At 42.1% G+C, this 27,791-nt stretch overlaps 1 protein-coding gene across 1 annotated transcript in view; it reads left to right on the top strand.

Moving 5' to 3' along the window:
• Positions 1–27,791, top strand: part of Otud7a (OTU deubiquitinase 7A) — a 170,050-nt gene that overhangs the window by 98,345 nt on the left and 43,914 nt on the right. Inside the window, exons 5-6 of the mRNA XM_048329608.1 lie at positions 15,507–15,601; positions 17,256–17,410. Of these exons, the coding sequence (XP_048185565.1) occupies positions 17,260–17,410 (151 nt within the window). The 5' untranslated portion in view covers positions 15,507–15,601; positions 17,256–17,259. The remainder of the gene's footprint in view (positions 1–15,506; positions 15,602–17,255; positions 17,411–27,791) is intronic.

The raw sequence follows: 27,791 nt of genomic DNA, 5'->3' as shown, positions 1-27,791 counted from the left end.
GTTTTGATGCTTTGAAGCATATAATGGTTGCACTCTGAATGTCTCTTTTCTGGAAGCAACATACGCACTCACTTTGTCTACACCTTCTAATGCGACATACGCACTCACTTTGTCTACACCTTCTAATGCGACATACGCACTCACTTTGTCTGCACCTTCTTCTGCAACATACGCACTCACTTTGTCTGCACCGTCTTCTGCGGAGCACTGGAAGTGAGTAGTACTTCAGCATGAGTTTGTGCACTCAGATAGGAAAGCCCTGGTAATGAGGACTCACCTTGGGGGCCTTGGCACCCAGCCATGGAAAGAGACACAGTTTTGCTGTAAGAGAGCATAAGTAGACATTCACACAAGGCTTCCCACACATACCCCAGGGCAGTTCTCAAATCCTCTGGAATGAAAGAGGCCTTGTATGCACGTAGAACATGTATCACCATGCGTGAGTGGATGAACTGGCTAGTTAAGATGCTGAAGCTAGGGAGCCTAGTCCTTGTGCCCTGAGCATCCCTGAGGTACCATTTTCAAGATGACATGAGCCAGGGAAGCTTATAAACAAATTAAGTTTACTTCCTGTTGAAATCATTGTTTGGCTGTGCCCAATTCCCTCTGTGTGCTGTGGGCATTCCTAGAGCAAGCAGAAGCTCAGTTCTCAGATAGAAATCCTTCATTAGCATGTATCAAAGCTTCATTTCATTCATTCATTCATTCAGAAGGGAACCAACAAGAAGACAAATAATCCATCTCTTAAGTGCATTTGAACAACTGGGATTTATAGTCAGTTGGGAAAGAAATAAAGAAATGAGATGCTAAGTTAAGGTACCTCTGCACAGAACAGTGAAAACAGTACTATATTTTGGCTAAGCTTTTGTACTAGGCAATAAAAATCATAATAAATGAGTTTCTGCAGGCTAACCTCTAACCTTACAGGACATAACTCTTTGCTTTTTATCAGCTATGAATTGTTAAATATTTATGATGCTTCTCAAGAGTATCAGCATAGGATCCAGCAGGATTATTAGTTTGTGTTCCAGTGGGATGTCAGGAATTTTTTTAAAACCCACATTTTCCCTTTGTCTAGTTGGAAATAAATTTTTCAGTAACAATGGAGTAAAATTAGGGGGCTTGCATAATGAGCTTAAGCAACGGTATAGATACTATGATGGATCTATAGCAGGCAGTCCTAACAGTCTCTTGAACATTTCTTCTTGCCTCCTGACATCCTACCCTGTACCACTCCTGCCTTGGGAGGGCACTGAACCTAGTGACTTGTTTCTTTCTTTTTTTCTTGAATTAGAACTTTTAATGCAATAGATATTTTCCATAAATTCAAAATACACATCAAGAACTGATTTTTACATTTTGCTCTACTGTGGGGAAAAAATTCAGGTCTGATTAATTCAATGGGGGAGACACCCCCCAACCCTCCAAATAGTCAGTGTCTCAAAGAAGAATTCATCTTGTCCTCTGGAGAAACAAACAAGAGAGATTTGGGGTCTGGTTGAGAAATCAAGAGGGGGATTCGCAGAGACAGACATAGGACTTGGGGAGCTGGTCTCCAGCCCTGATGTGAACTTATTTGCCGATACACTTTATTTATTTATTTAAGTGCTGGGATTGGGCTTAAACTCACAGCCTGGGTGCTGTCCCTTAGATTTTTCATTTTCTTTTCATAAAGTTGGCTGGTGCTCTATCCCTAGTGACTTGTTTCTGATGAACAAAGTATAATGGAAGCAATGGGTCATCACTTTCAAAACCAGATTACAAAGACAGCACCTTCCCTTTGGTCACTTTCTCTCTTACTTCTCATGGGATTCTTCTAGTAAAGAGGGCTGTCATTTTGTGATCTCCCCCATGTAAATGCCTATGTGAATGGGAACTGAAGTTGTTATTTCAACAACACTCAAAAGCAGTCCTGCCAATGGTCACATTGCTGAGCTTGGAGTGGGACACTTCCTCAGCTGATCCCTCTGGTGAGACAACAGCCCCAGCCCACGTGAGGAAGGCAGCCTGGTGAGAAGTCCTGAACTGGACACCCAACTCTACAGAGACTGTGAGATTATAAATATGCATTGCTTTAAGTCTCTAAACATGAGGCATACTTAGTTTCACAGCGGAGATAGCTAATAACCATAGCTACAGAACTTATAGTATCAGTAGCACTTAGACCTTGAGCTTCTTGACAAACTCCCATCCATCTCTTTTACTACATCTCCCATCTTCCTTCTCCATTTCTATTCGTTGTTCTTTCTTGCATTCTGTTGTACTTAGATCCCTCTTGTCAGTATCTATGATTGCATCCTTGACCATTGATTAAAGGTTGAAATCAAAAGCAGCTTATTTGTAGAACAATGTACAACTCAAAAAGAAATACTCCATCCTTGGCCAAAAACTAAAGACTTTTTTCTTTGTTAAAACCAATTTCTTCAGACTTGCTGAGACTATTTCCTCCAGAGCTGCAATGATTCTTATTTGGTCTTGAGCCAGTGCCTAATATTTGAATGAAATTGGTTTTACCATTGTTTCCTCAGGGGAGTACAGACAAATAAATTTTCTGCTTAAAAATGCAGTTTCTTTCTGGACCTAAACAGATGATCCTATAAGCTTATATTTCCAATTCATCAGTTTCACTACAGAAATAACCTTTTAGGAATTATGAGCTCTTTTTTATAATAACACACAAATTTTCAAAAGCAAATCTTCTGAAGGGATGGGACTCCACAGGGTTTTATTAGGTTCCCAGAGTTATTAGCTGAAAAACATATTTTCAAGTAAATACGTAGATAATACCATCAGCAGCAATAGTCAATAGAGCCCTTTTCTAGGAGTACTCACACAGTACCAGCCTTGTGCTGTGGGATCACCACCAAATTTCCATGCACTACAGAAATGAGAACCAAAAGCTGGGCACCAGCGGCTCACATCTGCAATCCTAGCTACTCTGATGCTGAGAGATCTGAGGATCACAGTTCAAAGCCAGCACAGGTAGGAAAGTCCCTGAGACTCTTTATCTCCAGTAAACTACTCAGAAAAAGCCAGAAGTGGCACTGTGACTCAAATGGTAGAGTACTAGCCTTGAGCATAAAGAGACTCAGGGAAGGGCCAAGAGACATATGAAAAAGTGCTCTACATCACTGGCCATAAAAGAAATGCAAATCAAAACAACATTGAGATTCCTTCTCACCCCAGTAAGAATGTCATATATGAAGAAAACTAACAATAACAATTGTTGGAGGGGATGTGGCCAAAAGGGAACCCTACTTCATTGTAGGTAGGAATGTAAACTGGTTCAGCCACTCTGGCAAGCAGTATGGAGATTCCTCAGAAGGCTAAATATAGAACTCCCCTATGACCCAGCAGCCCCACTTTGGGGTATCTATCCAAAAGACCACAAACAAAATCACAGTAAAGCCACCAGCACAACAATGTTCATCGCAGTGCAATTTGTCATAGCTAGAATCTGGAACCAACCCAGATGCCCCTCAGTAGACAAATGGATCAGGGAAATGTGGTACATATACACAATGGAATTTTATGCCTCTATCAGAAAGAATGACATTGCCCCATATGTAAGTAAATGGAAGGACTTGGAAAAAATTATACTAAATGAAGTGAGCCAGACCCAAAGAAACATGGACTTTATGGTCTCCCTTATTGGGAATAATTAGCACAGGTTTAGGCAAGTCACAGCAGAGGGTCACAAGAGCCCAATAGCTATACCCTTATGATCACATAAGATGATGCTAAGTGAAATGAACTCCATGGTATGGAAACGATTGTTATATCACATTTGTAACTACTTTCAATGTCCCATGTGTATCTGTAGCTTCTATTATTGATGATGTTCTTGTATCACCTTCCTGTGGTTGTATCTACAATATCTTTGTAGTATCTGAGTATATTGGAAACCGTGTATACTGGTATTAGAACTAGGAAATTGAAAGGGAATACCAAAATCGAGAGACACAGGGTAAAAAAAAGACAAGCAACTACAAAAGCAATACTTGCAAAACTGTTTGGTGTAAGTGAACTGAACACCTTATGGGGGGAAAGGGAAAGGGGGAGGAGGGAAGGGGGAATGAGGGACGAGGTAACAAACAGTACAAGAAATGTATCCAATGCCTAACGTATGAAACTGTAACCTCTCTGTACACCAGTTTGATAATAAAAATTTGGAAAAAAAAATAAAGAGACTCAGGGACAGCACACAGGTTCTCAGCCCAAACCCTAGGACTGGAGAAAAAGAAAGAAAGGAATGAGAACCAGAGACTGCAAGTAAACTTTGTAGAACATTTGCCCGGATTTGTGTTTGTGCAGGTGTTTCTAATGACTTAGCAAGCAAAATTTTCAAATAATAGATTCACCTATTAGTTCATAAAATTGCCAGAGTATTATAGAATTCTGATTGGATTCTTAAAAATCCATCTATCTTGATGATATCTGCTTAAAATGTTCAAAGTCAGTCATGATGATGGATGTTTATGGATGCTTTTAACTAACATATTATTTATTCATTCACTTATACAAAATGGCTGTTCTCTTTGAAGAAAGAGACATTTAAACACTGAATTTTACCAGTCACTGACATATGTAAATATTCAACCAAGATGAGTCAATTCAAAAGCTCCAAAGCTGAAATTCTCCTGTGCATGTGAAATTTAAATTCTTTGCTTAAAAATGGAAACCAGCTAGTGCATCTATTCTCACAGTTCCACTTACTGTAAGTAGGCTAGAAATTTCCAAGTGTAAATGTTCAGCCCCCAGGAACTTCTGTCCAAATGTTAGACACACTTCCTTACCTCCCCTTTCACCACTCACACAGCTATGAAAATATGTGCTGCACACAAATACATGTGCACGTGCATACACATGCATGAATATTCACCCACAAACAGCAGACTCACACAGACACTTACATAGCCACAAGATCATATGGACGTGTGCACACAAACAAGCACATTTCATGTACATAATCATATTTAAATACCCAAATACACATGCACATGAGCTATGATCCATATAGAGTTGAGTTTCACATACGGTATGAAAAAGTAAGTTGAACTTACCTTATTTTACATTTTGCACATGCATGTCCATTTCTTCCAGCTCCATTTACTGAAAAGTCTGTCCATTCTCCATTGGATTTATTTTTGTACCTTGGTCAAAAATCAGTTCCCTGTTTTCTGCCCTATTGATAAGTAAGTCTAATCTTAAACCTATTTTGTACTGTAGGTTTGTACAACATCTTAAATTCGTGTAGTATAAGTCCTCCAACATTTCTATTTTTCAATATTGTTATGGCTAACCTCCTTCGTATTTTTGCATATAAGTATTAGAATCTGCATTGCCTGTATCTACAAAGAATCCTGCTGGGATAATAACTGTGATCATATTAGATTCATAAACAAATAAGGAAACAACTGATATCTTAACTGTGATAGCTTATAATGTATGAGAACAGTACATCTATCCACTTTTCTAGGTCATCTTTGGTCTCTTATGCCTGAAATTACTAAATTCCTTGCATCCCTTCCTGCTGAAGAAATGTTCTCCACATCTATGCACATGCTGTTTCCTCTGTCTGACTGGTTCTGCTGTCATTGCCATAGCCTACCCCATACACTCACTCACATGGAGCTGGCCCTGTACTTCTTTGCACCATAGCTGGTCTTGCTGTGGTTTGCAGAGGGGATATCATCACAGCCTTTCTCATTCCTTTCCTCGCTGTCCCCTAACTTCCCCCACCCTGCCATCTCTCATGGCATTTAGCCCTCAGGGAAGCAACTACTCCTTCTGCTGTTTTAGGCCACCAGACAGAGAGGCTTAGAATGTAGAGACCATTCCTGATTAAGATTCTATCCAGGGCATACAACATTCAGCCAAGGTTCCGTTAATAACAATTGATTATAAGAATGGAGAAATGAAGGGAGGGAGAGAGGGAGGAAGGAAGGGAGGGAGGGAGGGAAGTTAATGAACAGGATTAAGGCCCTCCTCTATGTCAAGCTTTATGATAGAGTAGCAAAAGTAAGAAAAGCAAGCCTTCCCACTTCAAGGTCATCAGCATGCCAACATAAATGTGATTCCTCTCCAATATGCTTGCAGTATTGTTCCTTAATATATTTAAAAAATAAGGTAAGATATAATTCGATCTCTTAAGTATTCCCCATGGGGTTTGTTGATCCGTGCCACAGTATAGGGAATCATAACACTACTTTTCCAAATGGGTTTCTAGCTTATTTTGTAGGGTGGTACTTCCCCATAGGGTTCCCATAGATTTGGGGATTTCTCCCCTATCCACCCATTTGTTATACTAAAAGTTATAACAGTTCCCATCACTCAGCCTCGAGTGACAGAGGTGACCATCAGAGACTTCACTGAAGATGTGTTTTGACATTTTTCCAAGATATTCTGTTGCTGGTACTGTCATTGACATAGCTGCTCAGTGGTGTCAGGGCAACATCTTTCTCTTGACAATTCTCTCAGTCTCAGACTGGCACAGGCTCTCAAGTCACCTCACTTGAAGGTGAAAGGAGAAAATAGGATGGGTCTATACATGCCCTCCTTTTGTTAGGAAAGCGAAATATTTACCAAAAGGAGTCTGGCAGCCTTCCTCCGGTTTTTCAGGAGCTGTGAAAAGAGAACTGTCCACCTGGATGCTTTTAGATGGAAACAAAACTGTTAGAGCAAAGACTAGCATTGTCCCGATTCTCCTACCAATCATAGCTTGAGACAGGGGCTGCAAATGATACAGCCACGAAGAAGAATAAATATCTGGTAACAGAAAATAAAGGGAATGGGTCTTGGATAGGAAATTAAGGATATCTTCCATGATCATATACAAGGATTTACTCCTGTCTCACGCAGCATATACACATGCACTTTCTCTCTCTCTCTCTCTCTCTCTCTCTCTCTCTCTCTCTCTCACACACACACACACACACACACACACACACACACACACACACACATGCATATACCTGCATTTCCTCTTCTGGACAGCTCTGACTCTTTCTTCCTGCTGCTTTATCACAGGACTTTCATGCATGGTGATGAAAACAACAAACTTCTGCATCTCCTTTGTTCTTTACCAAAAGTGTCTTGGAATTTCCTGCTGATTTATTTTCCTAAGTTTTACAAACTGTGTCTCAATGAAAAATCCTGTGTTGGATGCATTCAATTTATAATAAATACGAGAACTGGCATCTTTAAAAGATAGTCTTCCCATCTGTACACTAAATTCTCTTTCTATCCCTCAGCAAAGATCTATTGTTTTCTACAAAAAAAGAACAAAATAAGTATCTCTTATTATTGTCATTTCCCCTATCTGATTTATAGAACATTCTTTTGGTGTTGGCTACTATAAAATGAATCTTTTGTATTGTTTTCAGAATGTTCCATTGGCTAATTTGGGTATCCGGAAGAAGTATTGATTTCCATGTGATGACCTTGTCCAGCCATTCAAAATTTTCATTTGTCCTCACACTTGTTCTGAGCTGTAATGGAAGCTCTTGTAGCATTTTCATTATTAGGTCTGATCATTCCTATAGGTTTGGACTCAATAGCCTTTAGCGGGTAAAAGAAAGTTCCTTCTGTTCCTGGTTTGTTTTGATTTTGTGTAAAGAGCAAATGTGGGCTTTGGGGTATCTTTTGAGATGACCATGCAGTTTTTCTCTGTGATATATTGGCATCAGGACTGTAGTAGCTGAGAGAAGAATTAATAGAGGATTTGATCAAGTGGGAACTTCTTTCCCATGGGAAGTCCAAGAACTTCAAACAAGGCGGTCCCAGATGCTTCAAGACTTTCTGTGTCTTCATATGTCTTTTTCTACAACTTGAGCTCATTCACCCACCATTTATTGAGAAAGTTTTACATCTACCTTTAAAATAATGTTTTCTCATTTTATCTTACTCTTTTTTTTTTTTTTTGCCAGTCCTGGGGCTTGAACTCAGGACCTGAGGACTGTCCCTGGTTTCTTTTTGCTCAAGGCCAGCACTCTACCACTTGGGCCACAGCACCACTTTTTGCTTTTTCTATGTATGTGGTGCTGAGGAATCAAACTCAGGGCTTCATGCATGCTAGACAAGCACTCTACCGCTAAGCCGCATTCACAGCTCCTTTATTTTACTTTTTATTATCTTTAAGTAGTTGAACAAAAAGATTTAAATTCAGCATATCTGGTATGTGAGCACAATGCATCTTGATCATTGTCACCCTTCCCATAATTCTCCCCCAACCCAACCACTTCCTTCAACTGACCTGGTTCCATTGTCACATGACAGTTAACTAATATGACAGCATTGGCCTGCCTTTCTCTCTCTCTTTTTCTTTTCTTGTAACTTTCTACTTACCTACTCTAATCTTTCAGTGAAACATATATTCCAACATGTGACTTAATTAGTTTGAACAAATGTCATTTATATGAAGAAAAAAAGCCTAAAGATGGTACAGAAGGGCAGTAATACCATGGGGATGGTGTTTCTGCTCCACCCAATAATGGTATGCTTCACACACCATCATCACAAGATGATGGTGGGTGTACTTTCAAATATTATTTCCTTCCTTAAAACACAAATGGGTCAGGCACTGGTGGCTCTTGCCTGTAATCCTAGTAACTCAAGAGGCTGAGACCTGAAAATCTTGGTTCAAAGCCAGGAGGGCCAGGAAAGTCCATGAAACTCTTATCTCCAATTACTCCCTTCCTTAAAATACAATGGGTCAGGTACTGGTGGCTCACGCCTGTAATCCTAGCAACTCAAGAGGCTGAGACCTGAGGATTGTGATTCAAAGCCAGCTGGGACAGGAAAGTCAATGAGACTCTTATCTTATTAACCACCAGAAAATCAGAAGTGGAGCTATGGCTGACAGTAGTAGAGTGCTAGCCTTGAGAAGAAAAACTCAAGGACGGCATCCAGACCCTGAGTTCATTCAAGCCCCATGACCAACCAAAAAAAACAAAAAACAAAAAAACCAAAGCAAAAGGAATGGGGGAAACCAGTGTGGGAAAGAACTATTCCAGTTCAGCTTGTCCCTTTCTATCAGGTGAGCAAATGCTTTCTCATAAACCAGGCCCAGATGATGTCCATTTCCACTGGGTAGACTGAATCATTCAGTGTGGCCTCACAGATACTGGAGATCACAGGACCAGGGTAGTGAGAGCACTCTGGAGTGACTTGGACCCTTGATGACATTCCTGGTGCTAGAAAGGCTGTCTATCCTGTCTAGAATGCATAGCTTCTAGTGCTTCTTGATAACCCAAAGTTCTGTTTATAGTAGGCTGGAGGATAAAACAAGAGCTTTACATATCTTACTCTCTACCAAAACTTTTTGCATCTTTGTTAGTTTTCCTGAAGCTCGTGTCTTTCATGTCACTTCTGCCCTCAAGAGCACTCAGTGGACTCATAGACATCAAGGCTACTCACCCTGATAATCCAGGTACTTGGTCCTGGTGCTTACCTACAGCCTTCATGGCCACTGGCCCTCCTAGGCATGCCAAGGTCTTGATGTTATCAGCCTAAAAGGTCCCTTTTTAACCTCCCCAACTGCTTCTCAGAAATTCATTTTGGGCCAGGGATGTAGTTCAGTGGTAGAGCACTTGAATAATATACATGAAGACCTGGGTTTCATCTATTTGATCTAGCATGGAGAGAGTGAGAGAGAGAGAGAAAGAGAGAGGCTTTTATAAAAGTTCATTTGGGGGTGGGTAGCTCAATGATAGAATGCTCAACTTGAAAGGATAAATGGCAAACCATTTTAACAGCAATACTCACAAGACAATATGTTGGACATTAACTGTACAACTTGGTAGGGAGGACTGGGGAGAAGGGAAAGTGGGAGAAAAATAGGGACGGGTAACAACTATGGTAAGAAATGTACTCAGTTGGGGCTGGGGATATGGCCTAGTGGCAAGAGCCCTTGCCTCGTATACATGAAGCCCTCGGTTCGATTCCCCAGCACCACATATACAGAAAATGGCCAGAAGTGGCGCTGCGGCTCAAGTGGCAGAGCAAAAAGAAGCCAGGGACAGTGCTCAGGCCCTGAGTCCAAGGCCCAGGACTGGCAAAAAAAAAAAAAAGAAAAGAAATGTACTCAGTGCCTAATTATGTAACTGTAACCCCTCTGTAAATCACCTTGAAAATAAAATAAAAATTTTTAAAAAAGAATGCTCACCTTGGCTATTCAAGGCCCTGGGTTCCATCCCCAACACTGACTACCACCCCACTCCCCAAATCCTCATTTTAGCCTCCTTTACATCATTTTGACAGGATGAGAGGACTATTCTAAAATTCTAATGGATATGCTTATGAACAGTATTTTTTTCTCAGCAAGGCACAGTGTACTTCTGCAGAAAGGTGCACCATCAGCCAAAAATCTGGCAGGCAAGAGCAGCAGGCTGCCCCTCTATTTATCCCTAACACAACAGGCCCCACCCCTTCACTCAGACTGGTTGAGCGAATCTGGTTCACAATCTTCTTCAGATTGGCTAGAATAGGGTAATGTGTATTTACATAAGGTGACTTGGAGGTAAGATTAACCATACATAAGTAATCTCAAAATATACCCACACCTTCTGCTGTTTCTTGAGCAGTCTAAGGTGTGTTTTAATTCCATTTTGAAAAAAAAAACAAAACAGTTTAAGACAAAAACCTTACACTCCAGAAACCCTTCCTTGTCCCAAAGCAGTTGCTTATAAATAATATCCTTGTATATACTCCAGTATTTTTCCTTGTGTGTGATGGTACTGGGGCTTGAACTCAGAACCTCAAGCTCCTGTTTTGATTTTACTCAAGGCTAGTGCTCTACCACTTGAGCCATACCTTCTGCTTCTTATTCATTCCAGTCTTAGATGAAGTATAGTTTTCATGTCTGCCTATCAGAGTAGAATAGAAAGTTGGGTTTAGGATTTTCACTTCCCTTTCATTCATTCACTCAGCGTATTTAGTAAACACATGATATATTCCAATTTGTGGTAAAAAAAATAAAATAAAATATGAACTCTACCTTCCAGGGAAGGCCTCACAGAGAGAAGGAAGGAGCAGGTAAGCTGAAGACAGCAGCTCTGTGCTCAAGGTATCACTGCACCTGACAGTGAGAGCAGGAAGATATGAAAAGAACCAGACCTATTAGGCTATTTCCCCTTTGTATCTTTACCCAGATAAAAAAGCTGAATAAAATGACAGAATCAATAGGAGAAGCATAAAGCTGATTAGTGAGTTGTTTGGATCCTTTTAAGCCCTTGTTGAGGGCACACTGGTCTGATTCAGACACATATTTTATGTAACAGCTACATTTCTGAGCCTAGAGAATAAAAACATAAATCTTCCAGAACAAGGGAACCTTCCCTGCACTCCAGCACTAGACGTTTCAAACGGTGCAGGGCATCTCTGCTGCAGATTTCAAGGATGAGGTAATGCCTCTGACACCAGGCTCCTTGGAAGGTGTGCACTCCAGAGGCAGAATATGTTACATGAGTACAAGGTCATGGTTCTTATTACTCAGAACAGATGTCGCCATGTTTCATGGCCCTATGAAGTTCACTTCAAGTCAAGCCTTTTCTTCAGAACTCTTGATCGCTATCCCTTGTGGATCCTTTAAGAATTGTCTTATCTTTGTGTGAGTTCAAGGCAGGAGGTGACATGGCAAGAACAGTCTTTTAACTCTTTGTGATTAGCCCAGGGCTTTGATGACAGGTGTACACCTGCTCTCTTTTTAAGAGCTCTGGGAGAATTTGATATGGCATTGGTTCATCAAGCATTTTGGTGCTCACAAGAGAAGACTTCAGTCGATCCTACTCCTCCCCACAAAGAATCAGATTTTAGGAGAAGTATTTGTTCTATCTTTCCATACTGAGAGAACATCATGAAAGATGAAAGGGAGGGCCAACTAAGGAAATGTTTTCCTTCCAGCCATGCCTCTATGTATGTAATATATTTCAAAGCACCAGGCACTTTAACCTGAGAAGTTTTGACAATACACTGTTACATTGTAAAAGGATAACATTGATGGAGTGGTGACCTTTGAATCAAAGCAGGTCTGTGTGTGAATCATAACTCTACCACTGAGATCTCTGGGCTTCTGTAAAGTTGAGCAAAACTGCTCACCCTGTAGACCTGTCATCTGTATGAGGGTTGACCTTACCCACAAAGCACACAGCACAGCAGTGGTATTTAAGAATGCTCTGTGACTACGAGAATTTTATTTTTCTCAATTTGATAAAGAGAAGAGTTTGGCCCATGAGAACTGTTGGTTAATTATTTTAACTTGGTCTTATTGAAAATGGATAAATCTCTAGGAAATACAGTCTTACAAAATTGACCTCTATACCAGGCACTGGTGGCTCACTTCGGTAATCTTAATGACTGGAGAGACTGAGATCTAAGAATCGTGGCTCAAAGCCAGCCCAAGCAGGAAACTCCTTGAGACTCTTACCTCCAGTTAACAACCAAAAAAGCTGGAAATGAAGTTGTGGCTCAAGTAGTAGAGCACTGGCCCTAAGCAGAAAAGTTCAGGGAATAGGGCCCAGGCCATAAATTCAAATCCAAGCTCTCTATCTCTACAGAGATAGAAATTTACTATCTCTATAAAAGAATGATTCTCATAGGATTAAAACATTGAAGTTGTAAGAGAGCTCCACCCACAAAGGGGGCATCAGGAATCAGTTGTATTTATCAGAGGTAATTTATAATAGTCTGTCATCCCTGATATTCTTTTGAATCAGGATTAGGGATGAGATTAGAAAATCCATGTGCAAAAATGAGACTAAATAAAAACCCTGAAGTCTTCCATTTGAGTTGAAGAAATACAATGGGTATTTTGTCTTGAAACAAACATATTTTATGGCTCGATCCACTAAGAGATTCTACTAACTTGTGACTAACGTGGTATTATTGGGTACACCAAGCTCCCAGATCTTAAAAAATAATAATAATAACATTTTCACTAAAAAAAAAGACTCAAAGTTCCTTGAAGAAATGTCATATTCTAGATCTGGAACCAAAAATGGACAGAAGGAGCCTGGAATATCTTGTCACCCTTGAGGGCCACACCAGAATCAAGGCGACTTGGCTCAGGATGCCAGAGTCCGCTGGAAGAGATTCTCATTGGACAAAAAGATGAACTGGACTGCCAGCAAAGATGACAACTACTTATGTATTGGGTGGATGGGAATGTGTCAAACGTGTTCAAATCCATAAGTACAAAATGATTTTCTTTGCAGTGCTACTTGGGATAAAACCCAGTGCCTTGCATATGCTAGGAAGTGATCTACCACTGAAAACAACTGTGGGTGTGCACACGTGTGCATGCATGTGTGCACACTAGGACTAGGACTTGAACTCAGGATCTGGATGCTGTCCCTTGGCTTTTTCACTCAAGGATGGCACTCTACCACTTTAACCACAATTCCACTTCTGGCTTGTTGGTGGTTCATTGGAGATAAGAGTCTCACACTTTCTTGCCCTGGCTGGCTTTCAACCTTGATCCTCAGATCTCAGCCTCCTAAGTAGCTAGGATTGTAAGTGTGAGTGACCAGCACTCAGTGAAAACAATATTTTTAAAAGACAGAAAACAAGTTGACAGTCATTGGAGAAAGCTAGTGTGCCAACTCATCCAACAAAATGAGGTGAAAATAGTGGTAAACAAAGCATTTATCTTGCCTTTTCTACTTGAAATCTGTCACGAGGTGACCAAATAGCAGATGAGTGCAAGTTTCCTCCTGTGTAAGAATTCCAGATGATAAATAGAGAAGGAATGAAGGAAATAGGGTATCATTCTGTGCCACTCTTAATAAACTGATTGTGGCTCTACGTAATGGTCATCAGTGGATGCTTCTGTCACATCAGAGATAGTTAAACATTCCATACCACCTGATAGAAAAGATAGCACCAAAATGTGTCCAAAACTGAGCCTGCATCTCATCAAATGCAAATTTACAGGAAGTACAAAGACCACAGAACACAATAGGAACAATCAATAAACTCCAGACCATGGAAAACTGTGTAAGAAAAAAAAATGGTTCTCAGTGAACACTTGGAAAAGAGAAGTCTAGGGTCTTGGCAGAAAATTCAGTAATGGTTGGTGTTTATTGAGCATGTAGTCTGGACCTATACATCTTATGCACCAATACCTAAAATTTCATTGCAATGCTGAGATGCTATTATTATTCCATGTCTATGGATTAGGAAATGGGTACAGAGAGATGAAGTATCCTGCCTGAGGCCACACAGACAGTAAGTGGCAAAGACACTTTGCCCCAGGACTGATTCCAGTGTCACCCCCAGCCCTCACACAGTACTGCTTCTGCCTAACAAAGTCACAGGTAGAAAGCTTGACAGCCCACTCCCCACCTTCCAGGTTGGATGCCGAGAGTCACAGAGATAATCTGTCAAAATGACAGGATGGATAGGTAGGTGAGAAAACAGAACCTGGACATGGCCATCCTGAGATTCCATAAAAGCCATAAAAACCAACCTAGTGGGCAAGAAAGCACAACAGTATACTTTGGCCATGGGGCAGTAGGGTGAGGACCCGAGGTGGTCAGGATCCAGGATCCCCATTCTCCTGTATCATCTTGGGAATACAAATGTGAGGTAGTGGCAGCAGTGTTAGACAAAAGAGCCAAGTTTTGAAGCAGAGTTGCACAGTAGCTTTGAGCCACACACAAACATTCGTTTTAAGCACACCCTTTCTTTTATCTGCGTCTACCTTGCATTAGAGAAAGATAGAGAATAGATAGGGGTACAAGTCTTCAATCTTTTGTTGGTATATACCCATCAGGGTCACAAAACAGATGCGATCTCATGAATCCCAGAAACCAAATGATAAGATGAACCTAGTGGTTGGATGGCAGCATGCACACAAAATGGAATATTACTCAGACTTGAAAAGCAAGTGAATTCTAAGCTATAACAATAGGATGAACCTTGAAGACATGATGCTAAGTGAAATGAGCCAGACACAAAAGGAAACACTGTGTGATTCTATTATATGAGGTACCTACAGCCATCAAATTCAGAGACAAAATAAAAGTGGTAGTTGCCAGGGACTGGAGAGGGAGGATTTAATAAAGTGTTTTCAATTCAGAAAGATGAAAGTATTCTGGAGATAGACGACGGTGATGACTACAGAACGGCGGGAATGCACTTGAATGTCGTTGAACTGTGAGCTTTACAGTAGTTAAATGGTAGATTTCACATTATACACATTTTACCACAGTAGCTGAGATTGAATGCACTGATGGGATGATTACGCGTAACATTTCAGGCAGCTCTGTAGTGTGACACTGTACACTCCTTGAGAGCAAGTGCTCCGTGGAATGTGGGAGGTGAAGGCCAGCTGGCCAGCGAGCGCCTGAAGCATCCTGGAAGGTAGACGGCCTGTGTCTAGCAGGTGGCCCCACCCCAGAAGTAGACTCCTGTATCAAGGAAACAAAGCACAGTTTCCATGTGATGCCCAAGCCTGGTCTCTAAGACAAGAAGAATAACAAGGCTTTGTTCTCTGATTTCTCCCCTAGGTGGCAGTGACCAAAGAAGAGCCTCTCTGGACCAAAGTTCCAGTACATGGAGGGAAGGAAGAAAGCGATTTCTTAATTGGTACCATATACATCAGGTCAAATCATTTGCTTACTTTTTAACAATACCAACCAGGTGGTAGCCCTGTGTGAGGTGGTGTAATGACAATGGATAGCCCCCAGATTACAGCCTTCCTTGCCCAAGGCATAGCTCCTTGGTCTTTGTTGGGATGTGAGCTTATTTTATTGGTTGCCTTCTGACAGAGGCACAGGTTGGCCTGAGAGGTAAACCAACCACATACAGCTGGTCATAGGCAGATCTGGGCTCCGGTTTGACTAACATGCTCGTTCTGAAGCCCTAGCAAATGCCACAGAGCCCATCCACTGAGCACAGCCCATCTGTGGCGATCACCTAAGAAGAAACAAAGGCCGTTCATCAATAGAGGAAATTTAAACTCACTCACAGTGTGAAAAATTAATGACATGCCCGCCAGCATAAAGGTTTCCATCCTAGAGTCAGCAGGCTTTTTTCTGTAAAGACCCAAATAGTAAGTAACTTTCAGTTTTGTGGAGTTTTTGACTACCAAAGTGAACCCCATATAAAGCCACCATAGACATTATGTAAAGGCATGAATATTTTCCAATAAAACTTCATTTACAAAAACAAATAGGACCATGCTCGTCTGCATGCTTTGGGGTGCATTTGTACTTTACCAGACATGACTGAGACCAACAGTGACCCACCAAACTACTTTACTACTGAGATCCACCCTCACAAAGCTGATAAAGGTTGCTTTCCCTTAGCAATTGGCTCTCACTGACAGCCTGCAGTCCAGCTCCTGGATGCCAGGTGTATTCCTCTGACTGCAATCAATTCTTAGGAAACTTGACTTCCTTTTGAATGTTGTTGGGTTATTACCCTGACTAGGGCAACTCTCAGGGAGACAGCAGATAATTTTAGAAGTCATGTTTAGCAAGTTTACTGGCCCCAAAGTCTCCCCTAATAGCCAAGTGAGAGCTGAGGAATGTAGGGAAATGCATGTCATGGGGAGGTTAACACAATGACACATTGGTAAACTTGGAGGAGAATTAGAAATCTAGCTTTGCTAAATTTACCCTCTTGCAATCTTCATCTTCTTTCCCCATTGGTGGTGGTTAGAATTGGCAGGTGAGACTGAAGACCTCGGCATTAGTAATGTTCCCTTGCCTTAGTCCATCGGGGCTGCTGTTATAAAATACCACAAACCAAGAGGCTTATACACAACAGAAAATTATTCCTCACCATCTAGGGCTTACAATCCCAGATCAAGGTACCAGCACATTTGTTATATGCCACTTCCTGGCTAACAGATGGCATCTTCTTGCTGTCCTCACATGGCAGAAGGAGCCAGGATCTCTCTTTTGAGGGCAGGAATCCCATCCTCAGGCCTGTGTCCTCACAACCTGGTCACCTCTCACAGGCCCCGCCTCCTGACATCACCTTGAGGTTAGGTCCCAGCATATAAATCGGAGGGTGGGGAAGACACACAGACATCCAGACCCTAACACCTGTGTCAGAAGGCATGCACAGGGGAATGACATTTCAGTTAGATATTTATGATGGAATATCTTCCATGAGGAATGAGGCAGCCATCCCAAAGCAATTCAGAAGCTGCACAGTCATTGGTGGTGGTGGCTTGCTGCCCATGTATGTGTGGCTGCTCTCACGTTCAGTGCTCTCCATAGTGAGATACCCTCTCTTGTCTCTTGCAGATGGATGGTTTCTAGCCTGCTTCCAAACCCCACCTCGGCCGAGTGCTGGGCAGCACTTCTACATGATCCTATGACGCTTGATATGGACGCAGTCCTGTCAGACTTTGTTCGGTCCACGGGGGCAGAACCTGGTCTGGCTAGAGATCTGCTGGAAGGTAAGTGGAGCCCCTCATCCCCCCCACCCCCGTCTTCAGGCCTGACCTCCTTCCCACCAAGGGCAAAAGAGTTCTATGACCTGACAGTCATGTCACCTGGGCAGCATTTGGCCTCGTCCAAAATGGAAGAAAATGTTGATGAGAGATGAAATCATTCAGTGACTCTGGTCTTCATTGTGGATGTAAAATAGATCACTCAGCTCTCTGCAGTAAATAAAAGTACATAAAGCACAGGCCAGTTAATTCTTATATATATTCAGTCAAAATGTATCTGTAATCATGTTGAAAGGAAATATAGGGGTAGATTAGAAACTGTAGAACATTCTCCAAAGTACTTTAGTGGGATATCTTAACTTTATGACCGTCTTAGCTGAGACAAAAACAAAAAATCTTAAGCTAAAGTTATTGGTGGAAAAAAATATAACCTCATAGTCCATAAGACAGTTCGAAATAATTCATCAGCAAGAAATCAAAATGTGAACTGAAGGAGTGGCTCAAGTGGTAGAGTGCTAGAGTTGTTCAGAAAAAGCTAAGCAAGAATATGAGGCCCTGTGTTCAGGCCCCTGGACCAGCACAGAAAGAAATCAAAGCATATTTCAGTCTTTTCAAGTTAAAGCATCATTTGATGTGTGAACAAAAAATGCATATCCTGTTTACTCAGATAGTTACTCAGCCATGATCAAAACAGACTAGATATTAAAGGCCAGGTCCTGTCTCTTAAGTTGGATTTACTTAGTACAGCTTTGATTCTTTTGGGGAGACGACAGTAAGTGTTGGTAGACAGAAAACTCAGAAGAGCCCAGTACCACTCAGGACAACTTAGTGAAAGGAGAGATCTTTTTCTTAATAGTTTCTGCTCCAGATGTATAAAAATTACCATTTTCAAAGCTACTAAAAAGTCAAGCATTATAAATCACTTAGGGAAGAATTACTATGCATGCATGTAGATGAAGATAGCTTTTCAGTCTGATTTAAAGCTAAAATTGTGAGGAAATCCCATGGTTTCAAACCAACTTGGAATTCAGAATAAAATAAGCCGAGGGAATATCTGTGATATTGGTGGATCTCACCTCCCACTCACGTTATGTAATGATCTCTGCCCGACTCCACCGCTGCTGTGGCCCAGATAAGTAAGCCTCCAGTGGACCAATGGGTTAGGAAGGAGGCTGGACTTCCCTACCTCCTGTGAGATGTAGGGAAACCCTTGGTGTTTGTCCTCCACACCAACCCTGACCCCCACCCCTCCCACTTACAGAGTGATTGTGAACATTCGAAGTTGTGATAAATACTGGTATTAGACTATTTCCTGATTCTGCACATTGTAATTTATACATCTGGAGCCAAGAAGTCTTAAGAAAAGGATCTCTCCTTTCACTCAGCTGTCCTGTGTGGTGGCTTGTTCATGGCAACTGGCTTCAAGGGGATAGTTATCCTCCTACCTTTCAGCCTTCTCTTTAAAGATTTTTTTTCAGCTCCACATTTTCCTCCTCTCCTCTTTGGGTTATATTCACTTCCTTCCCCAGTCTTTATTTCCATATTGTGGTCTGATTAGATCATTTCCACCAATCTATTCACAAATTTACTAGCTCTTTCCTTCGCCATCTCCATTTTGTTATTCAGCCCTCTAGGGGATATTTTATTTTCTGTTGTGTTTATTTGGTTTTTGAAAAAAAAACAATTCTAACTTTTCTATTTTGTTCTTCTTCAGATCGTCTGTTTCTTCCTTGAAACTTTTGAGATAGTTTTATACTAACGTAGTTACTGAGATTTGTCTGGTTACGTCTTTTGTGGGCATTTTTAAGTTTGGGATATCAAGTAAACTTAAATTGCATACTAGATATTTTGAAAGTTATGATTTGAGGTTCTCTTTGTTGCTAAACTCTTACAATGAACCTCATTAACTTTGTTTTGTAAAATAATTTTGGAGTTTAGCCATGAGTAAGCATGGCTCCTGTATCAAGACTGAGCTCTGTTTGACTCTGTCTCCCTTGAGGGCCTCCTAGTGGCCACTCTGTGACTTTTCAGTGGGCTGTAGCCTATTTCCATTGCTTTTTTAGCATCAGATCCTGAGTAGTGCAACTCAGAGTACACATACAGCTTTAAAGAGGTCTCTCGCCCAGACTCCAACATCCTCAGAATATCTCGCCACAAACTCCACGTTTCTATTTCATCCTAGGATCTTACTTTCCCACTTCACTTGTGTGCAGAGGGTTAGAGCTGGGCAGCCAGGAGACAGGCAGAGAAGAGATAAAGGAATTCTTCTGCCCTCTAGCGACCACAGATCCTGTGGTTAGAGAGGAAGGCTCCTCCAGCCAGAGCCACCCCCACAGTTGCTGTCACAGAATTGTTGAGGTCCAGGGCCCAGAGTACTTAGTGGGGAGGGAGGAAAGAAAGACTCAGACAAAAAGAAAAAGATAGGAATGAGGGATTTCTACAGGCTTTCTGAACGTGAGAGGTCTCTTTCCTGATTCCTGGGAGTTGCTGGATGATTTCTCCAGCAATAAATAAATACTCACTTCTGGGTCTAAGGCCGCATTGATTCACCTCGGGGATGTGAAGACAGGTGATAAAGTCCCCACTAGGTCTGTATGGCATTGATTGTGAGCTTCTTCCTTCTGCATTGGTTACATTTATTTGTAAACTGATGGATAAAACTGTACATATTTGTTTTAAAGTATATACAGGTATACAGATGTGTTTATATATTCACATCACACAATGGTTATCTCTAGATAATTAACCTACCATTCCATAGTAAGAACACTTCACATCCACTCTTTTAAACATTTTTTTCTTTAAGAGTACAGGACCATGTGGTCCTTCTCTTTCTATGTCTGATTCATTTCATTTCACCTACAGCTCTCCAAGTTTTCCACAGTGTCACAACTAACAGGATTTCATTTTTCAAGACTGAATAATTTTCCATTGTACATATGGAACACCCCCCCTTTTTTTATCCATTCATCTGTTGCTAGTCACTTGAACTGATTTCCTATATTGAGTGTGGTGAATACTGCTTTGATCAGCACAGGAGTGCAGATGACTCTTTCATATACTGACTTTACTTCCTTTGGATTGGCAGTACCCAGCGGTGGGATTACCAATCATGGTAATTACTTTTACTCTCTTACATGTATACTCCATACAATCTTCCATTATTTCGGCACTCTTTTACATTGCAACCAACCACGTACAGGGGTTCCCTTTCTTCCACATCTTCACCACTATTATTAGCCTTTGACATTTTTTGTGTGTTGGGGGGGTGTTTTTTGCATACCTGGGATTGAAACTCGGGGCTTTGTGCTTGCTAGGCGGGCATTATTACCACTTGAACTATGCCTCCAGTTCCTCTTGCTCTGGTTATTTTTGAGATAGAGTTTTGCTTTTTTTTTCTGACTGAGCTAGCCTGGACTACAGTTGTCCTATCTGTACTTCCTGCCTTAGCTGAGGTGACAGGCATTCAGCACCAGGCCCTGCGTTTCCTGTGGAGAGGGAGGCTCCTCAAACTTCCTTTGCCCAGGCTGGCCTGGAACTGTGATCCTCCTGATCTCAGCCTTCCAAGTAGCTAGGATTACAGGCATGAGCTAGTGACTATCTTAGGACAGTGTGATAACGGCTCTATAGTGAGTGAGTCAAGAGCTAATCTCTTGTCGTGACTACACTGGGAGAGAGGTGGCCTGCTCATCTGATTTGGACTGGAGCATGCCTGCTGGTTTCACTGTGATTCCATGTGAAGGGTGGGTTCCTTGAGACGTCAAGCTGTTTGGATCAAGAGTTCTGTAAATGCCAGTGCTTTCCAAGATAGAGTATTTTCTTAGGCAGGCCTCAGGGAAAAAAAATGTGCTTGGAGGGTACAAATAATGCATCTAGTAATGGATAAGAGCAGGGTTATCTATAGTATTTTTAGAAACTGCCCAGAGCCAGGGGCTGATGGTTCATGCCTGTAATCCCAGCTACTCGGGAATTTGAGATCTGAGGATTGCAGCTTGAAGCCAGCCTGCGCAGGAAAGTCTGTGAGACTCTTACTTCCAATTAACCACCTAAAAATCAGAAGTGGAGCTATGGCTGAAGTGGTAGAACACTAGCCTTGAGCAAAAGAGCTCAGGGACAGCACCCAGGCCCTGAGGTTAAGCTCTATGACTGACAAAAAATTTGAAAAATTGCCTTGAAGGCCAAAGCTGCATAGAAAGTACTTGTCCCTTCCATGTACTACAGGCAGGAGATAGGAGAAAACAGAGGGATATAGGAGGTCAATAAGAATTGAACATAGATCACCCCCAAATGGAAGGTAAGCCTGCCTGCCTCCCATTTCCTTCATATCACCATTGGCCAAAGAGGCCCTGAAATGTAACAGGTGACCTTATGTCCCAAAAACTTGTGCTAACCCCTGTCTCAGTCCATTTTCTGCTGCTATAATAGAGTAACAAGACTGATAGATAATAAAGAAGAGAGGTTTGCTTTGCCTCATGGTTCCTGAGCCCGGCAGGCCCATGACATGACCCCAATGCTGGCCCATCTCCTGGAGAGGGCTTCTATGCTGTCAGAACAAGGCAGGAAGTTCACTCTGTGGAAGGGCACCAGTCCTTCCCAGTTACCTACTCCCCTCATCAGGGGCCCCTCCCAACACTGCCACAGTGTTGATCAAGGTTCCACACAAGTTTTAGAGGGACAAACTGTGTTCAAACCATCACCTGCCATGACCCATGCGATGAACTGGTGAACAAGTTCCTTCAGATTTGGCCCTGTCCCTTCCCTCCCCATCATCCCCTCCCCAGGCCCATCAGCATTCCTCTCCCCAGACCCACCATGCACAATGTGCACTGATCCAATCAGGGTAATTAGCATTTCTCTCTCCTTCACATGCCCTTGTGTTAGGAGCCTCTGAGTCTCTGCCTTCTAGATCTTCATAAAATACCTAGTAGGGACACTTCCATGTCAGGCACTAGGCTCTTTAAATGAGATACTCAGCCAGATACTGGTGGCTCGACCTATACTCCTAACTACTCTAGAGGCTGACATACAGGGGCTTGCAGTTTGAAGCCAGCCAGGCATAAAAGTCTGAGAGATTCTATCTCCAAAAATAACCAGCTAAAGGCCAGGCTGGAGGTATAGCTCAAGTAGTAGAGCATCATCTAAGCAAGCATGATGTTCTGAACTCAAACCCTGCTACTAGCATATATATATAACATAGTTATTATATATTATATAGATTGTTATATACATTATATATTATATGTTGTATATTATATAAAATTATACACCTTATATAAAATGATACGTTTATGTAATATGTCATATAATACCTAATATCATATATACTACATAGACAGTATCTTACATAATATTCTATATATTATACTAATATATTATACATATGATGTAATAGAGGAGAAATTTAGTTAAGTAAACTGAGGCCAATTAATTCCCCCAGAACGTAGCAGAACCTACCACCACACATTAGGAAGCAGCATTTGAAGTTACTCAATGTCTCTGAAGTTCTCCTCCAAAGCCAAGTCACCTGACAAGTGGCCTCTTATCCACAGCCCTCCTGGACTCTCACAGCACTCGGTGTACAGAATGAACTCAGAAGTTTTCACTAATCACTGGAGGAATGTTTCAGTAAACCCACTTACGATGTGGCTAATTAGCTTATTTTCACATGAAATCATACTCCAGTAGACTGCAAAAGTATTCAAAAACAGTGACCTTATAGCTAGTGATCATGTGCTAGACTTTGTCTGGCCATATTCCATCTGTTAGGAGTTAATTAGGAAGGCTTTTTGAGTGGGAGCTAAGCCTACAAGTTGTTTATGAAATGTCTGCTCTCTACCTAAGGGGAATGCATCACATACGTTTGCAGTCACAGTGAAGTTCAGCTTTTGGTTTTATGTTGTTGTTGTTGTTAGTTGTACAAAAGAGTTTCCATTTAACAAAGCAGTTTATGAATATAATATATCTTAATCAATGTCACCCTGGTTCAACATTCTCATCCACCCCTCCCAACCCACTCTTTCCCTTACTTGCCTTAATTTTTAAGATATGTAGTGAATTTTTTTTGCCATTTAACAAAGCAGTTTGTACATATAACACATCTTGATCCGCTTTGGTAACTCTACCAAAATATTCTTTCAACAAACCCGGGTCTCACTTATCTTGTTATCCATGAAGAGAAATTCCTGAGCAGTATAGTCAGGTTGCATTTAGAAAAAAAAACCATTAAGGGGGCTGGGAATGTGGCTAAGAGGTTTAGTGCTTGCCTAGCATGCATGAAGTCCTGGGTTCGATTCCTCAGGACCACGTAAAAGGAAAAGGCTGCAAGGGGTGCTGTGGCTCAAGTGATAGAGTGCTAGCCTTGAGAAAAAAAAAAACAAACATGGCCTTACAATAACTTCTTTCAGAATATTTTCCTGTGGAATTTGTAAAACTAAAGGAAACAGTGGCAACTAAGTTAAAATTTAGTCTCAAAAACATATGAAGAAAACCCAGGGGTGGCGGCACACACCTGTAGTCCCAGTACTCAGTACTATGAAGCAGGAGGACCATGTGAGCCTATGAGTTCAAGACCAGCCTGGACAACGTAGCAAGACTCCATCTCTTTTATAGAAATATAAACACAAGGAAGCTACCCATGTGTCTGGCAGAGGTAGCAGGGGGGTGGGAAGAGCCCAGAGGATCTCTACCTGGAGACCCACCATGCCCATGGGTGCCTCAGATTCTTTGACTGTGCATATCGCCCTAAGGTAAACACACACAAGGAAGCCACCAGAATGCTCACTGTTCTGATTAACATGAAAGGAAATCCATCTCACAGCCACAAATACAGGTGTACATGACTAGGATGCGCTCTCTCTCTCTCTCCTCTCCCTCTCCTCTCTCCTCTGCCTTTCTCCCCCTCTCTCCCTCCCTCTCTGTCTCTCTCTTCCTCTCCATCTCTCTCCTTCTCCCTCTCCCTCTCCCTATCTGTCTCTCTCCCCCTACTGTCCCACTTTCCCTATATCTGTCTCCCTCTCCCTCTTATCACTCTCCCTCTCTCTCCCCCATCTCCCTCCCTCTCCTTCCCATCTCTCTCCCTACCCCTCTCTTTCTGAATCTATCTCTCTTCCTATCTCTCCCCTCATATCTCTCGCCCTCTCCTTTCTCTCTCTCTCCCTCTCCTCTCCTTCTGTCTCTCCTTCCCATCGCTCTCCCACTCTCTCTTTTCTTCTCTCTCTCTCTACCATTTTACCAGAATTTACGGTTCCTTCCTTGTCCAGCTGTGTGATCCGAGGATGGCTGTGAAGCGTGAGCAGCCTGGTGACTGAACCTCAGGCAGGGGACAGAAGGCCCTGGAGTCTGGCCGCCTTTGACCAAGGCTGGGCCTGCCTTGTCAGAGGGTCTAAAATACCAAGATGAGCCCACCAACTGGGCACTTCCTACTACTTGTCCCCACTGAGAATTCTGTTGTTACATCAGACTTTTTTTCTTCTTTTTGCTAGTACTGGGGATAGAACTCATGGTCTCATGCATGCTATGCAGTCACTCTACCATTTGGGCCATGCCTTCAGCCTCTTTTTGCCTTGTTTATTTTTCAGGGTAAGGTCTCTTTTTATGCCTGAGCTGGCCTGGGCCGCGATTCTCCGAATTGTGCTTCTGTGACACTAGGGATGAGATGACTACACCGCTGCATCCAGCTGTGTACCTTCCCTGTAGCTGGGTGTGGTGGCACCATACTCAGATACTGCGTGAGATGGGGTCTCTAGAACTTTTCTGCCCAGGCTAACCTTGAATCTCAATCCTCTAATCTTTGCCTCTCAAGTGGCTAGGACTACAGGCTTCTCCATGTGTGTTCACACACACGTGCCAGGAATTGAACCTAGAACCTGTGTACACTAAGTACATGTTCTACCACTGAGCCACTGCATGCTGACTAGACCTTTTTTTGTCAGTCAGGGGCTTGAACTTAGGGACAAGGCGCTGTCCTTGAGCTCTTTTTGCTCAGAGCTAATGCTCTACCATTTTGAGCCACAGCGCCACTTCAGTTTTCTGGTTCCACTTCCCATTTCCTGGTGGTTACTTGGAGATAAGAGTCTCATGGACTTTGCTGTCCATACTGGCTTTGAACCGAAATCCTTAGGTCTCAGCCTCCTGAGTAGCTAGGATTCTAAGTGTGAGCCACAAGTGCCCGGCTTAGACATTTTTAAAAAGACTTGTTAAATGTAACCCTCTTGCACAACCAGTTGAAGAAAAAAAATCTTTGTAAAGACTAGACATTTTTAACAGGAAATGATCAAACAAACCATAAATAGCCTCTTGGTGATCAGACTTCTAAAACACTTCCTCTGGCTTGGGCCCATTCAGGATTTTTTTTTTTTAAGATAAACAAGTGCGTTTAAATACTCTTGAAAACAAACTGAGACCCATTGGCACCATTAGTGGTGAGTTTCCTTTTGTTGTGATCAATTAAGTAGATCTTATTTCCCTCATTTCCTCTCTGTTAGGGAGAGTTGTAACTCAAGTACCATCCTTGGCCTATTTTACTAGCTTGACTCAAGTATGTGCTGTCTTGACTGCTTGAAATTAAACACTTCCTTCTGGAAGGCCAACCGCAAGCATCTCAGCATCCTTCAGGGAGTCTGCCCCTGGGCACAATCCTCCCCACTGACTGAGGCCTTCTTTCAATGGCAAACAAGTACAGTTCTCTAGGACATGAGTCCATTCCCTGTCCTGTCACCTGAGCCCCAGCCTAGAAAATGACCTACCCAGAGTCGACCCTCTCATGTAGACAAAACTGAAGCCCATGCAAGAGAGCAGGAACAGAGAGGCAGAGGCCCTGGCAGAAGAACCAGGAAACACAATCATGCATAAATTATTTTAAGACCAAAAGCTGTGGAAACTTAAGTTAGTTTAAATATTCTTTAATTAAGTAGGAAAAAGGAAACTGCTATCTATTAAGAACTGTCCTTTAAGCCAGACCTTGATGTTGTCTGCCTGCAGACACCAAAGTATATGGTCCAGGAAGAAAGAAGACAAGATCCTGTCCTTCAAGTGTGGACAACTGTATGTTAATAAAACTTTATTGATAAAAAAGCAAAAGCAGGCAATCAGTCAATGGGCCATGGTTTGCCACCAATGCACTAGAGATTTTAAGAGACTTCAGACATCTTTCACAGAGGGATAATGTAGGCACATTGTTTGCTGATTCACACAAACTATAAAACAAAATCTTGTAAGATAATCCAGGAAGGTTGACCATTGAACATTACTGGGTATTTAAGGAGTTTTAATTCCTTTTAGATTTTTTTTTTAATTATGGCAATGGGAAGGAAATAGTGTATACTGAAATATCAGTGGATAACGTGATGTCATGGTAACACTGGGGAAGTAAATGACACTTGAGAGGAAACAGATTAGCCATGAGTTCATTATTAGTATTATTATTATTATTTTGGCCAGTCCTGGGGCTTGGACTCAGGGCCTGAGCACTGTCCCTGGCTTCTTTTTGCTCAAGGCTAGCACTCTGCCACTTGAGCCACAGCGCCACTTCTGTATATGTGGTGCTGGGGAATCGAACCCAGGGCCTCATGTATATGAGGCAGGCACTCTTGCCACTAGGCCATATCCCCAGCCCCGAGTTCATTATTATTAAAGCTGGGCAGCTGGGTGAGGGTGGCTTATGCCTGTACTCCTAGCTACTCAGGAGAGTTCAAAGCCAGCCCCAGGCAGGAAAATCAATAAGACTCTTATCTCTAACCACCAGAAAACTGGAAGGGGTGCTGTGGCTCAAGTGGTAGAGCACTAAGGATAGACAAGACTCTGTACATTAGACAAGGAGGTTATCCCCAAGAGCTTGGAAACAAACCAGGTGAGTCCCATGGTTGCTCCACTCCTGTCTTCAGAGAGTTTGCGGGGTGTGTGGTGTGTGTACAGAGGAGGAGCCCCATCAGAGATGGCAGGCAACATGGCGTGAGGAGACAGAACTAACTGAGTGACCCGGAGCCTAGGACACTGGAGCTCACTGGCCAGAGAGCAGGACAAGGCAGAGCTGCACAGACAGAGGATGCTGGCAAAGCACAGAGGGTTCCGCCACTCAGCAGTGTGCTGATAAGTCTGCAAGAAGAAACTGCATGTGGCTCCTGGAGAAAAGCCCAGAAAACAATGAGAAGGAACCATGGCTGGTGCTGATAGAGCCAAGAAAATGCCTGTACTCAACCACCAAATTGGAAATGTAGACACACCTTGAAGGCTCTGTCTCCCATAATGTGGAATACATAAGCCTAGCCCCAAATCTCTCATGACAAGTAGGAAATACTACAATCATGTTCCAGGAAGATCAAACTATTTTTCTGAAATCATAACTACATTCCAGAACACAGCCTAATAATATTTGAAGGAATGTAAATAA

This window comes from Perognathus longimembris, chromosome 20 (genome assembly GCF_023159225.1).
Source record: "Perognathus longimembris pacificus isolate PPM17 chromosome 20, ASM2315922v1, whole genome shotgun sequence".
Classification (NCBI taxonomy): Eukaryota; Metazoa; Chordata; class Mammalia; order Rodentia; family Heteromyidae; genus Perognathus; species Perognathus longimembris.
The sequence above is the reverse complement of the archived record's forward strand: the minus strand, read 5'-3'. Positions and strand labels throughout refer to the sequence as shown.